General features: G+C 36.5%; 1 protein-coding gene across 1 annotated transcript in view; it reads left to right on the forward strand.

Annotated features, from left to right (window-relative positions):
- LOC121415824 (cytosolic carboxypeptidase 1-like) overlaps positions 1-14,921 on the forward strand; it is a 38,890-nt gene that overhangs the window by 13,154 nt on the left and 10,815 nt on the right. Inside the window, 15 exon segments of the mRNA XM_041609167.1 lie at positions 2,703-2,818; positions 3,577-3,644; positions 4,562-4,766; positions 5,201-5,332; positions 6,402-6,495; positions 6,840-6,877; positions 7,416-7,562; positions 9,050-9,130; positions 9,778-9,930; positions 10,678-10,760; positions 11,542-11,661; positions 12,315-12,557; positions 12,560-13,125; positions 14,217-14,348; positions 14,711-14,795. Of these exon segments, the coding sequence (XP_041465101.1) occupies positions 2,703-2,818; positions 3,577-3,644; positions 4,562-4,766; positions 5,201-5,332; positions 6,402-6,495; positions 6,840-6,877; positions 7,416-7,562; positions 9,050-9,130; positions 9,778-9,930; positions 10,678-10,760; positions 11,542-11,661; positions 12,315-12,557; positions 12,560-13,125; positions 14,217-14,348; positions 14,711-14,795 (2,263 nt within the window).

A 14,921-nucleotide genomic window follows, 5' to 3' on the forward strand; every position in this document is an offset into this window, starting at 1 on the left:
GAATATGCTTGCCTGAAAAAATCATTGAAAAAAAGTTTCACCTCTTTAAAAGAAAGTTTTGCAGTTTTATAAACCATTGACCTTTTTTCTCTCTTTTGACATGAACTGATCTACTTTGTTATTGTATTTCTTTTTCCAAAGTGATCTTATCTTGCCTGCCATGACCAAAATTAGGGTCAAAATATGATATTGACCCTAATTTTGGTCATTCTACTGTAAGAATTTTGCTTGCCCAATTCGGGCAAGTAGTTTTGGTCTTTACTTCAAAACACTTGCCTGACTCTAACTTTTACTTGTCCCGGGCAATCGGGCAAGTGCTTATGTAGCACCCTGACAATTATTGATAATAGTGTGTACAGTATATTTCAAAGACAAAGCAACCAACCATTGAAAATGTACAGTGTTTAATTAACCCCCTGTGGTCCAATATTTGAGAAGGATGAAAAAAGATTGGATACCATTTTGAGCTGCAGGTATACCTGTTAAACTGTTCACAGTTGCCAAGATTCCTATTGTATTTGTACCCCAGCTCAACAGTAGCTTAATAAAGCCCATAGAAAAGCTGTTCATTCGTAGGGAGAATGAGATAGAAGGGTGTGCAACAATAGGGGTGTGTTTGCACTTCAATTGGAGAGGATAATGGGGTGAAATTTCTCTTTGAAAGTTATTGATTTGTGTTGGGGGGCTGCAAGCTTAATTGTGCCATGGTACTGTCTGTTTTCCTCTGGCCTTGAAATGAATATTTGTGCCTTAATTGAAATATTTTTTCTATGAATTGGGAATATTTCTGGCCATGGGAAGTACGATTCATATCTTACATACTGTACATTATATCATGAGTGTGCATTATACAATGTACCGTACATGTATGTATCAGATGTTTCATCTCATTGACTTGAGGACCTTTATATCTTGGGAACTTTCCATGAACTGTGTTTTTAATTTTCACTGAAAAATTTGCTTTCAGCCCATCAGATACAAAGATGTCAATAGCTTGTATTGTTCTTAATGAAAATCAGTGGCAACTTGATATACATGTATGAATCACTTCCCTGAATTTCTTTAAGTTCAAATGCCGTTCTGACCCCTTGCAGTCATTTCGTGTTAGTGCTAACTGCCATTTTTTCTGCTGATGTATGTATGTGCTACCTGTACTGTATATGCACTACATACATGTAAGTGTATTGGATATACATGTACATGTAATCTGTGATGAAAATTTTATCATTTGCTTACTATTTGAAATTCATCATCTCATTTTTAGATGGCTTTTAGATAAACACAAGATATTAAAGGTACCCTCATAAAAAGCTTTGAAAGTATAGAAAATGAAAGCAATCATTAAATTGCAATACTTATCAAGTGTAGGATATACTGTATTGAAAGTAAACTGTTGACTAGTTACTAGCCCCCCCCCCCCATTTATTATCCAGGTGTGCTAGTAAAATGTATCCAGGAACACGACAACGGAAAGATAACATTGCTTAAAATATATTAGAAATGAAAGGAAATTCCGAAACACAATACTCAAAACACTTCAGTGCATGCAAGGTCAAGTACCGGCAGTCTGTTGGTGAAAAGGAAATGAGATGACCGAGTCCCATACACCTGACTCACTATCATAATTTAGATTCTACTGTTATTGAATTGCCATTGTAATTACAAAAAAATACTGTTGATAACATACATGTATGTTCAATAATATACATATAAAATTTGGCTTGAAAAATATACAGCACACCTTTGAATCCAAATTATTTGTAAATGAAATACAGTGTCAGCTACAGCTGACATGATTGAAGAAAAATTACAAATATGTAGAACTCTTTCTGGATAGTCATACTCAGTCCTCCAAATCTTTGTGCGTACATGTACACGTAGCTTTGCGAAACAGCTCCCAGGTCACCTTCCATTCAAAGTACTTATACAGAAGCTATATGTATGCATGTAAGTTCCATTGTATCTGTTAATTGGTATTGGATATTTATATTTTAATTATAATAATAACATGCAACATTTATAAAGCGCTTAATACAAATGTTTCTGAGCGCTGCATACTATTACCCCGGCTTTAGCACGGCTACCCTGATCGGGTGCATAGAGCATTCAAGGAATTCCTTCCTACCGGGTACCCATATACTACACCTGGGTCGAGAGTGGCAAATGTAGATAAAATGCCTTGCCAAAGGAGGCGAGTGCTGCAGTGCAATTTGAACCCTGGACCTTGTGTTTCAAAGTCTGATGACTTAATATCCACTGAGCCACAACACATACATCTGCATCTCTTACAAAGTAAAACAAAAATTCAGCTTAAATTTATTTTTATCCAATGAGATGTAATTATTTTAGACTTGCGTTATACTTTTTTGAGTTGCATTTGATTGCAGCTCTTTTTGCATCTAGTCCCAAAAAGCGCAGGTGCACAATGGACCGTGAGATCTCAGATTACATTAGTAATACAATATCTGATGAGTGCTACCAGTAATTACATATTTTTTTCATGAAGGAGTAAAAAATCTGAGGCCTTTTTCCTGCCATGTTTGTGGACATACTGTACACATTTAATCATACGATGTACATGTTTCCACGCGACTGTCAGGTAGATTAACTTGTGAGCATACACGCATCTGAAAAAACGACCCTCTTCCTTGGTAAATTGTGATTCACTTGATAAATTTTCATTGTTTTATTTGGTGTACTAGATCCAGGATGGCTACGATGTTGTACTCCTTGGATAAGCTGAACAGTACGAGCTCAGAGGATGTGGATCAGTTACGATACATCACAGCAAAGATACAGCACTGTCTCAAAGATCATGGTAAGATCACTGTGGATTCTCTTCATCAGTTCATCCTCCCTCCCTCCTCGTCCAAATAAAAAGGGAGGAAATAAAGGATTAATGAGGTATCTACATGTACGTCTACTTTACATGTATAGTCATTGTAATTACACTATATTTTCCAAGTTGGCCATCTTTGAAAATTGCTGCTGTTTTACCGATATTTAAATAAAAACATGGCCAGATTCAATAAAATGACATCAGATCTGGATTCTCCACCTCCACTTCTTGTTAAGCGCTTTGTAACTTTTGAAAAAATCTCTTTTGATAATGTGAAGAAATTATTATTATCATTATTAAACCATTACATCCCATGATTGAATATTCTAGAAATGTGAAGTGAGCTGAAAATGCTTGATGCTGACAGAGCTCCAGCATGTGTGTGGATTGTCAAATTAAAAGGCCTCCTTATTTAAAACAAATTATAACGTTCAAAAATTTTGATTTAACTGCTGGACTATGAAGTTCTAAGAGCACTTTTTCATTTCATTGTACAGTGGGCCCTTCAGAACAGAAGACATTTGTAAATTTTGTATGTCTTGCCCATATGTACATGTACTTCAGTCTCACTCGTGAGTACTGATTGATTAGCAGGTTGAGTTCCACTTTGCATATCAAAGCATCTATGGCGTAGACCTTGTCCCCAAACTCATTGATACACAGATATATTGTTTCCATAGTGGTTGTAATGGATATTATGCATGTTTACATTCTCCCTGATTGCTTACTCTTTACAGAGAAGGTCAGAAAAGAGGTCATGTCCAAAACAACCAATGGCTTGGAGGTACTCTTCTCAACTTTGGAGGTAAGCTGTGGAAGTTGACGCTAAAACCAAGCAGAAAGCTCCTAATCTAACTCACAATATATGTAGATGATTTAAAGTTTGGTTTCGACATGTCGGTGTTTGGTTAATTTTTACTTCAGCATAGCTTCAAACGTAACATGAAGCTGGTCTTTGGACAAGTTTCAATCGGTGTTAAGCTGTCAGTAATATGATTTGGATCATTTTTGTAAACTCAGATTTGGTTTTGGAGTTACAGTATGGAAGGCAACTTGTGCTTCCAACCCCAACAATGAACTTGAAATCTCCTGTTGTGTACTGGGAATAGAATGCAGGCTATTGAGTTAAACATGCATCAGAAGAGCATCATGTAATAAACCTTATGATTAATTTTTGTATATTCCTGATAATTCCTTTATATTAAAGTAAAACATACAATGGCCAATCAGGTCTAATTCTGATATGTCTTGAATGAGGGATTTAAATGTTCATCCAGTGCTGTTATACCCTGTCTCTTGCTAAATACTTGGCACTTGGGAGACCCCTTTAATAAAGAAAACCCTTTATACTGTTCCTTGGTGAAGATGACAATCTCCCTCTAAAGACAGGCAGGTTTCATAAATATTAAGTTATATTGAGTCTTAATGAACCCCTTTAGAGTCTTCAAATGATAGTTTCTAGTATAATGACATGTTTGAAAGAGATCTTTTGACTTGACTTTGATCTGGAATTGCTTAAGATTAAGCATGGTTGTAAACATAGATCTAAAGACAGCCATTTACAAAAGTTTTTTTTTTGGTTTTTTTTTTAGACCTTGTGATAAGAGCCCAAAGTATTGTGGTGAGAGAAGCTAGGCAGGTAGGTTCTTTTGGATGACCTTTTGTACAATATATATTTTTTAATCCCATCATTCCCATCATTGTTTTCTCTGCTTTTTACAGAGTTCAAAAGACAGTCAGGTGTCTCTGAACGTAACATACAGTCTTCTAGAACTCCTGCAATCTATCAAGAGAGCCCAGAGTATGGTGGCAAGAGGAGCTACGCAGGTTCTTCTGACTGCTCTTAGTACAGCTTCCAAGCAACAACCCACCTGTGAGGAACTCATCGTTGGCCTCCATCAAGTCATGGCTAAAGTTGGTCCTAAAGGTGATGATTATACTTTCCGTTATATAGCATCTAACCTAGACTTTACAAGGGGTCTTTTTCATAAAACTTGTTACATGAACAATAAGAAATTTACCATAACTGTTTAAAATGCTATTGAAATCTTCAATCTGATTGGCTGATAGTATACATGTTATATAGAAATGGTACGTTTGTTATTATAACAATTTTTTATGAAACAGGACTCAGAAGAACCCCACACATAGTTAGGGAAATGTGGAATGATGTCAAAAAGGATACTTAGAATAATCAAATTGGGTATTGTTTTGTGTTGTATACTTGTGTACAAATGTGAGACCATCTGATATTCTTCAGTACTCTTGAATACAGAGTGTAATATTTTTCCCTTTACCAAACATTTTACCTTCTTAATGATCATTTAATAATTTTTCTTTTTTTTTCAAATACAACTGTAGATCGGAAATTTGGTGTGAAGGCTCGTCTGAGCGGAGCCCTACCCATCACATTGGGGATTGTGAGAGTTAACACAGGCAACCTAGACCTGGTCCAGCCAATGGTCCAAGTCCTCAAGATATACTCCACGAATTGTGAGTACAACACATTATCTAATTTAGATGTTTTATTTCCTAAAAATCTGCTATTTTTGCCTACTTGTGTTTAAATGTTTTAACCACTCTTAAAGGGCAAAGTTTCCCATTTCTGATACCAGTGGACGAGGGTATTGGCTCATATGTCATGAAATGAAATATGTACCTAATGTTGTAAGCAACAGTGTCAATCTAGTATCAAATTTATGAGAGAATACCACTTCTATTTGTTTACCCTCCTGCATTATTCTTTCATGTATCGTATATAAACCTTTATGAATAGCTATAGAAGTGGTCACATATTGAGAGTTCTTATTCCCTTTCCTTTGCCATTTTGCAAAGTGTCTATTCTCTGTTTCTCTCCCTCTTTAACTGTGAGCACTCTATGATCCTGACAGTGACAGTGATGCCCCACCCCATTTCCATCAACAGAAGGGACTCTTATCATATTTTACACATTTTTATATTCTTCCTTCCATGTGTATGTACTGGTAACTGTCAATGATATATCAGTGTGATACACTTCCCTTCCTACTTCCCAATAGGCACTTGTTACGTATCCATATATCCTTCCTCCATTCTCTTTTCTTGATGCGATATCCTGCGACCCCCACCCAACTCCCCAGTATTGAGTGGTTATTAAAGACATTCTTTCATGTCCTATCTAGCTTTCCTTCTTATCTGTCTATTTCTCTCATCTTAGTGATGCCCCCCCGCCCCCTCACCCCAAGAGTAGGGTCGAAACATAGCTCACATATCTATTCTCTTTCCATAGCTGTTTCTCATTTTAGTGTGCTTTTCCTGCCACTTCCACTCACCAGTATGGACTGTATATGATGTGATTTCCATTCTTTCTTCATACATATGACTGTTAATTCCTTCATCTTGGTGCAATGCTTTGCTCCCCTCCCCCCCCTCAAAAGTAAGCACTCATCATATCTCCCATGTCTATCTAGTCTTCCTCATTAGCTATGAGCTCTCTGATCTCAGCAGAGGCAGTAATGTCCTGGTCCTTCTGTATTTCTCCTCCCTAGTAGTGATTTATCATTTGTCTGTTATTCCTCCATAGCTGTTAATTCTTCACATCTGGGCAAAGCGGGTGCAGTTAGCTCTCTCCTCAAGATCATCTCTGTTTGTGGCAAGAGGCATCATCCTGCGCTAAGGTACATATATATATATATCAGTAATCAATTGCCTCTTGAAAATATTAGCAATCCACTTCCTTTGCTTCCATTGCGTCTTTGTGTATTCTCACATGTGCCAATCATATGTTACATAATTATTGTATGCAAAATATTAAGAACCAATTATCTTGCTCATTTAACATTTGTTGTTGATTGGATTGTACAAGTGTATGCTGTAACTCACATTTTGCCTCATGTCTATTAAATGCATATAAATCTTAAGATTATCTTCTTTATTTGATATGAAATATCTTCGCAACATTTAGGCCTTTGCATACTTAATTGTAAACAGCTGTTTCTGCCTTCGTTTTTTTTTTTTGCAGGAGTGCTCTAGAAGCTCTCAGTCTCCTTGTGAAATCAAGTAAGTGCATTTCATTTAAATCACTCTGCCCTTTAGGAGACTACTTACTCTGATGCAATTTAATAGTTACTATTATATATGTTTTCTGTTGTAAATGTTATGTTTTATGTACAGCTGATATTGTTCAATAACTTGTTTCATACCATATGATAATATAAACTATAAAAGTTTTCGCATTGAGCCATAGTTTTGAGAGACATTGATGAATTTGTACAAGAAAAGGAAGACATACTCCAAGCTTAAATCTGTTCCTTTGTCAAATCTCATTGAAATAAGATTTCAATTTTTCTTGTGTTATTGATAGAAAGCTAAAATTAAAAAGGAAATTAACAAGATTAACGAGCATGATGTACATTGCTTTCACTTGTATCAGAACACCAGAATGGGGAAAACGTTACACATGGAACCCCTTTCCAGCAAAACAATATGTCTTCCAGAGCAATTGACAGCAATTTCACTTTCCATTTACAGGTGATACCAAACATAATTATAACAATGCTTGCCACAATCATTCTTATTTACTTTGCTACTCCTATAGAAAGCAACTCAGCTCGTGCAATCGGTCAGGGAGGTATGCCGATCTTGGTACACGCATTCAGTGAATGGCAGAAGGCTGATGTCAGAAACAGACATATCAGTATACGTAAAGGAATACTTAATGTCATCAAGAACATCACTACGCTCAGTAAGTATTACGCTTTTTCTTTCTGATTGCTATTGAGCTAACCAGAGATGGTTCTTTACTTTGGCAGTTAGTCCCTGTTTGTTGATACAAATTGAGTAGAGACACCTTAAATGGGTGTAAAAGTTTGATGAAGCCACATAGTTTTAATTGTTGTACACATGTAAAACCGCAGCCTTTTAAATACATCTCTTTCTGACGTTATTTTGATGGGTCAAATTTATTCACTTCTCAGGAACTGCCATATTTTCCCTTTGTCATTATATCCTCTACACAAATACACCCATGTAACATGCTCAGAATGAAGGAATTCATGGACACACCAAAACCTGACAAATTTTAAAGAGAAAAGGATGCCCTAAATGGGATTTAATAAACCAAGAAATACATACATTTTTTTCAAATTTTCCTAAATTTTATATTCAACATTCTGACTCTAGAGACAGTCACATTCATTACTTTTTTTGACATGCCCATATGCATTTTGCATCTCGACAAAAATAAGCAACCCATTATAAGCATTTTTATGGTTACGCCCTTGTACACTAAAATGTGACCAACCGCCCCAAAACCACCAATAAGTCGCCAGGGAAGGTTCTCTGTTAATTGCTTTAAATGATAGTTCAGTCTTCAAAAAGCCAAATTAAACTTAGCTTGTCTGAAGCAATATATTTTCATCTTCATACTGCAAAAATTTTGAGTTGTAAATTTGAATAGAAAACAAGATACAAGAGCTTCTTTCACACATGTTTTTCTGGACTGCTTGGAAGTTTGATTGATGTTGCAAAGTCCGCACATCTCATGCTTGAATTTTAAATGTTGTTTTCTCTATATTTTTGAAGCTCGCGCTTTGTTTTCTCTGCATTTCAATCAAGTATTTGAGTGAGTTATTGTTGATCAAGTTTGACAAATCATATATCATTTTAAAGCTTAGGATGTGCTTGTTCAAACTTGATAAAAATCTCAAAATTCATTTGTAATCAAGCTAGAATAAAAGTTCATTGTCAACCTATGGCCATCTATGAACAAAAGAGGAGGAGGAGCTGTGGTGTAGTGGTTCTGACTCTCGCCTTGTAAACAGAAGGTTGTGTGTTCGAATCCAACCGCGGTCTGGCGACCTTTGATAAGGCATTAATCTAAACTTTGCCACTCTCGACCCAGGTGCTAAGTGGGTACCCGGTAGGATGTGAAAGTCATTGTAGCTTGTCCAGTACTGTGGGTGCCTCAGTCACAGGCAACTGACTGGATTACTCCCCAGGGAGTGGAGGATGTGCACACATTGTGTGCGGGAATGACTGATTGAATCCAATGACAGAGGTAATAATGTATCTGTAAACACGTTGTTCCGATGTATTAAGCGCTTTATAAAAAGGATTATTATTATTAATAAAAAGTTACAATCACATGCATTATGTCAACATCTCTTGATGTTACACTTGTTGCTGTCAATTTTTTTTTTATTTTAATTGTATTTTGATTTTACTTCCCAGAATCAGGGAAAAAGACGTTTTCAGATTGTGATGGTATCAAGGTGCTTTTCAATGCTGCTCTCTCCATGGCGAGTAGCTCAAGTAAGTACATTGTGGCTTGTATGGAGCCCTAGTATGAAGATTCTATAATCTGTCAAGTCCCCAATGCCTTTTTGACAAATTTACTTTCAGAGATGCAAACTGTTCCATTTTTGTATTTGCTTTTATTTGGTGGGAAAATGCAGTTTTCATCTGAAAATTGTTTTGATTGAACTAGTTTACTGTGCATGTCAAAAGAGTACAGGTTGAGATTCAGTCTTTTCACTTGGAAAATAAACCAACCCATTTTTACTCCATCATTTTGTTTTATACAACACCAGCAGAAAGGTTGAAAGTGCTGTTACTATCATGCACTGCAAATCTTTCCATTTTCTAAATGTATCAGTGCTGTTCACAGAAATGGATCCATGTATTCCTTGTTCTATGGCAGCACAACAATATCAATTTGATATCACTAGTGGGACATGCAAGCTGTAATTTTTGACAAGGATGAAATTGAAACCATGAAATCCATTCTGGAATCTTCCTTGTGTAAGTTCTGATTTATTATCTCTTCCTTATGACTTTTTAACAGTGCTGCAGTTGCTATTTCCAAGTGCTCCTTTCATTTCAAACAATAAAATCACAGAAGTACATGTAACAACATCAATAATGTACAAACCTATTGTTGCTATGTTTTCATCCCTCAGGCAAGGATATTGAGACCATAGTAAATCTAATCTGTATCATCCTGCGGAAGTGTTTCCCCAAGAATCGTCTACCAGTGCCTACTATTAGGAGTAGTGTTCCATTTAGTCTTCCTATCGTTCCAGAGGGACATACACTCTTAGAACCTACCAGTGGTAATTATTTTCCACTTCCCTATTCTTATATTCCCTTTTTTTAAATTCTCATACATTAATAGTGATAATCCTAGTGTTACCCAGACTTCACTCATATTGAATGCTCACTGCCAACTTATGCACCAATAAGAGATTAGATCATGCTATGGAAAGCATCTAGAATTTTGGTGTTTTGCTTTGAAGTCAAGAAAACAAATAGCACACAGTACATTTAAATGAATATCAATGCATTCTTTGGGACATTATCTTTTATCTTTTTCAGAAGTAATAGAGACACTATAAAGCATGTTTTGTTTGTTTTTTGTCAAAACTTAAACCTGGTTATCCCTTGAAAATAACATTAGAAGTAAAGCTTCTTTTGTCTCCTTTTTTTTAGACTCTGTGTATATTCCAGGTCTTGTTGCATAAAAACTTACATGCTAAATGTACCGTAGGTTCCGATTATTGTCACATCATGGAAACCTTGATAAATTGTGGCTGCTTGGGCCTGGTAACGTGGTAACGTGGTTAGTTACCATTGAAACAAAGTTACTATTTAAATGCCCTGGGGCTAGATACTGAATGCAATGATATGTAATCAATTTTTCCTTGTGATCTCTTACAAAAAAGCAGTGTCCCAAGATGATTCTAAAATGCGATCTATAATATGGCTTTGTGCATTATTTTTTTTAATTTTTGATAGAGTCTTGTATACTATATGCAGCTTTTACAATTGTTAAGGAAGATAAAACAAAAATCTCTTTGCAGGTGATGATGTCATCGATGAGAGCGATGATCAAGATGATGATGTCAGTAGTGGTGATGAGAACAAAGATGAAGAACCACCCAAGGTAGGAGCCATTCATCTCGTATACAGACATTTTCATGTGTTTTGTAACATGATAATGAAGCACATTTAAACTATTTTCGGGATGATCATGAATTGGTGTGATATTATATGTAGCTTTTGTAACATGCACTCATCTATGAGTTCAAATGTTTGCTTGACGAAATTTCCATGGAGATAATCAGCAAAATATATACATTAAAAAATTGTTGTATTGGCATGTAACCTGCACACGTGTGTCTCACACAGATTAGATATTTGACCAATTTTGGTTTTAAAAAAGTTGTTTACACATCGCAGACCGTTGCCCCGTAACTCAAAGGTTAGCTATCAATCGCTAATTTGAAAGAACGATTCTGATTGGTTCCTAGTTACCCTACTGAGCAGAATGCTCATCGAACAATGTCTTGATAGGCCGTTTCATTTAGCGATTAATAGCTAACTTCTGTGGTATGTGCCCATGTCTGTATTATTCACTGCACACATGTGTCTCACACAGATTAGATATTTGACCAATTTTTAATCAATTTCCAATATTGGGTTCAGATCTATGAATTACTGAAAAGTGTGGTGATCTAGAGATATGTTAATTGAGTATTATTAATGCATAACCTATTTATTTTTCTTCTGTAGAATAGATCCTATCTAGAAGTTGCTGTGATGTGATATATGGAATTTACTAATTGAAAGTGAGTGTGTACAATTATTGGAGTGTTGTAGAGACATTTCATTTAAGAAATTCATCACATACTTTATAATCTTTGTTAATGGATCTTTCTTAACAGAATGAAGTTTTAGAAGGCGGAGAAGGAGATAAGCAGACATCATCTGAGATGCAAAAGAGAACGCCTGAAGATCTTGCTACCTACCTCAAGTTCTTCCCTGAACTCACTGATTTTGAAGAGGTAAAGATGGGTTTTTATAGTGAAATCTTTAATTCATGATTCAAAAAATGAATTAAGATTCATTCTTGGCCAATTCTATATGCAGTTTAGTTCATGCATCTATCTACTATAGGAGGTCGCTGGAGGTGTTAAGTTTTAAGGTCATCCATCTCTTTATTTCGCAATAATAAAAAGAATAGGTGACAGATCAGTTTTAAGTTTGGCTCAAAGGAGTGATGATGGTCCCATTTAGTGTATCAAATTCAAAGCCAGTTTAAGCTTATCCATTCTGTAGAAGTGATAATATCAGAAATTACAAAGATATTTGACAAATTTAAATATGTTCTGTTTGTTCTGTTTGTGGTAACTCCCGTAGGAACTCGGCAGGACAGCATTTTTTTGCTGGTAAACGCCAAGCTGGTATATAACCAATTATGAAACATTTTACGTCTAGGTTAATCAGTCATAGTGGCTGACGTTTTAGACGACAGATATCACTCTCGGGCCTTTTTATCAAAGTGGAGACAATGGCAGAGTTGGGATTCGAACTCACAACCTTGCGATTATGAGTCCAATGATCTAACCACTGGACCACACGACCCACATAGACCCATGTAGTTTCTATTTCCCTACATTTCATTAGATGACATACCGCTTTTTTTTTATTTTCCTAGCATATGGTGGAGCCTGAAGAAGGAGAAGTTGAAGACACACCTCAGCGTCCTGGGACCACCATCCATATACCCACTGCCAAGTCGGATCTACCCAGAGGAAACACCAGGACGGGTGCTACGCAAAACCTCAGGGAGAACCGTTTCAGTTTGCCAAACCTCTCTAAGTACAGCAACCTTGTCACAAACTATCACTCTGGTGACGATACAAATGTTGATATGACAAAGCATCAATCCAGACAGGCCCTGCTGGCAAGGCCAACTCCAATGCTTGGTTTTCTCAAGACAATGAAGACACCGCCACCTTTGCAGGACACTTTAACCTAGGAGGTTCAGCCATGAATACGGAGTTAACCCCAGATTCAGTGCCTTCATCATTCAGAACTAGTGCCCCTAGGGTTTCTGCTAAACAATCACAGTCTTTCCATAACTTGAGGCGTAGCCACTCGCCGACCAAAGGAACAAAACATGGCAACGGCTTCAAGTACACCAGTCCCGAGCGCCATATTAACGCCCACGGTTTGTGGGGCATTGGGGACGAGCACCCCACGGAGAGTATTGACTTTGTGAGGTCTTCTATGACAATCTCAAGGATGACCCTACGCAGCCCAACCGATGGCCCGAGTTCGAACAGTGAGATCTTGATGACGGAGGAGGTCAGTTTGGATGAAGTTAAACCTGATATGTATGGGGACACGTTGGCAAAGACAAAGCGGGTACTTCCTTTCCGAAGGATAGCCCATCCTGAAATACACGGGCATTCTAGTGGAGATTTGTTGGAAGAGTTCTATGACAAACCAGCAAGTGTACAAAGGTGAGAAAAGTTTATCTAGGTAAAAGCCATTTAATGTCACCAGTTAAAAGCATACCAAGGTTTTCTTGTATAATGAAAGGCTGCTTAGATTTGCAACACATTTTGTCATGCAATTGTTCCCAAAATTATGTCGTGCATATGCAGGAATTATTCTTAATTGCTCTATATTTATCCAGTATCTCTCAATGCTTCTGGCTCAATTTATCATCTGGTTACATATCTTGCTTTGTTTGAAATGTGACATTGCAGCGGGAGAGGAACACAATGCTTCATTGCCTGAATGCACTTGCTTTAGAATTAAAGGAGCTTTGCAGGACAATCCCAAGGATACAGGAGAATGTCCAGCACAACCAGGGGCCCGTCTTACCAAGAGTTTTAATTGATCCGATCAATGGCAACTATGGATAGCCAGCCATGTCAACATACAAAATGCACGTTTGCTTAAGAAGTTTTCTAGATATGATGTAATCCACATCATATTTTTTGCTGCAGGAAATTTGCACAATGTCCTTTGTAAACAAAGAGAAGCACACTGAATTTTTGAGACATCGATGCCTCAAAAATTCAGTGTGCTTCTCTTTGTTTACAAAGGACATTGTGCAAATTTTCTGCAGTAAAAAATATGATGTAGATGGATTTCCATATAGTTGAGTTTGATCGGATCAATCGTAATTCTTTGTAAGATGGCGCCCTGGTCAAGGGAAAAATTTGTGTCATAGGCATAGCAATAGCATTACAGATCTAAAGCTGCCTGTGATATCATTAGTAAAAACCGTTATTGAGATAAATGAATTATGTGAACATTTTGATGATTTGTGTTGATAATTTTTTTGTAGGTGCCTTGCATTTGGGCCTGTTGCATAAAGCTTTTTACCTGAGAAAACTCGGGTATTTTTTTACCTGAGTTTTTGCCCTGTGGTAAAGTCAATGGCAGAAATCAGACTAACCTTACTTTTCAGTTTTTATCGGAGTTTTCTCAGGTAAAAAGTTTTTATGCAACAGGCTGCAGGATGATCTACCTGGATATAGCAATGGAGAATACCATCAATGATTTCGATGAACTATTTAATCATTTCATTATTCCTTTTCAGGTGTCTTGTCTTTGAAGACATTGATAGAATGATCCACCCACATAAAGTAATGGAGAAGACTGTCTTTGATCTAGATGAAATTATGAAGAATGGGGCCACACGTTTCACCCCAGGGAACAATGTAGCACACAAGTAAGACTGTTCACCTATTGCAGAAACTATTTTTTTTTATTATTATCAGACAATAGAGAGATCATACTCAATATTTTTCTGGTCTTCATCTATCTTTATATTAGATGGAGTGTAATTAGAGGTCATGATTTATCAAATGAATTTTTTTAATGTTATGCTTCTTGTGACTATCACTTGATAATTTGATTCAAATTTGATTTGAAAAGGAAGTGCACACTTTGCACTCCATTGTTCCATTTTGAAATATGTCGTTTCTGCTGTCTATGGCACTAAAAGTATGAAGGCATCAATATTTTTTTAAAGAGGATTTCAAGGATTGAACCAGCTATGATTTTTGTTGTTGTTTTTGTTGTTTATTGTAGCTCTAGATCTGGTTCAGATGGAGAGACACCTTGTTTAGCATTCAATTCCTTGTTTGAGTGTGGCAATCTTAGAAGAGCTATTCAGGTAAGAATTAGTTCATTGCACTCTATTTAAGAAAAAAAATCATTTAATATAGTGTGGAGCAGAATACCAATTCATTCCGAACATGGAGTATATAGAATTTTAAAACCATTGTTAGCTTTTCTTTCA

Source organism: Lytechinus variegatus, chromosome 5 (assembly GCF_018143015.1).
Source record: "Lytechinus variegatus isolate NC3 chromosome 5, Lvar_3.0, whole genome shotgun sequence".
Lineage (NCBI taxonomy): Eukaryota > Metazoa > Echinodermata > Echinoidea > Temnopleuroida > Toxopneustidae > Lytechinus > Lytechinus variegatus.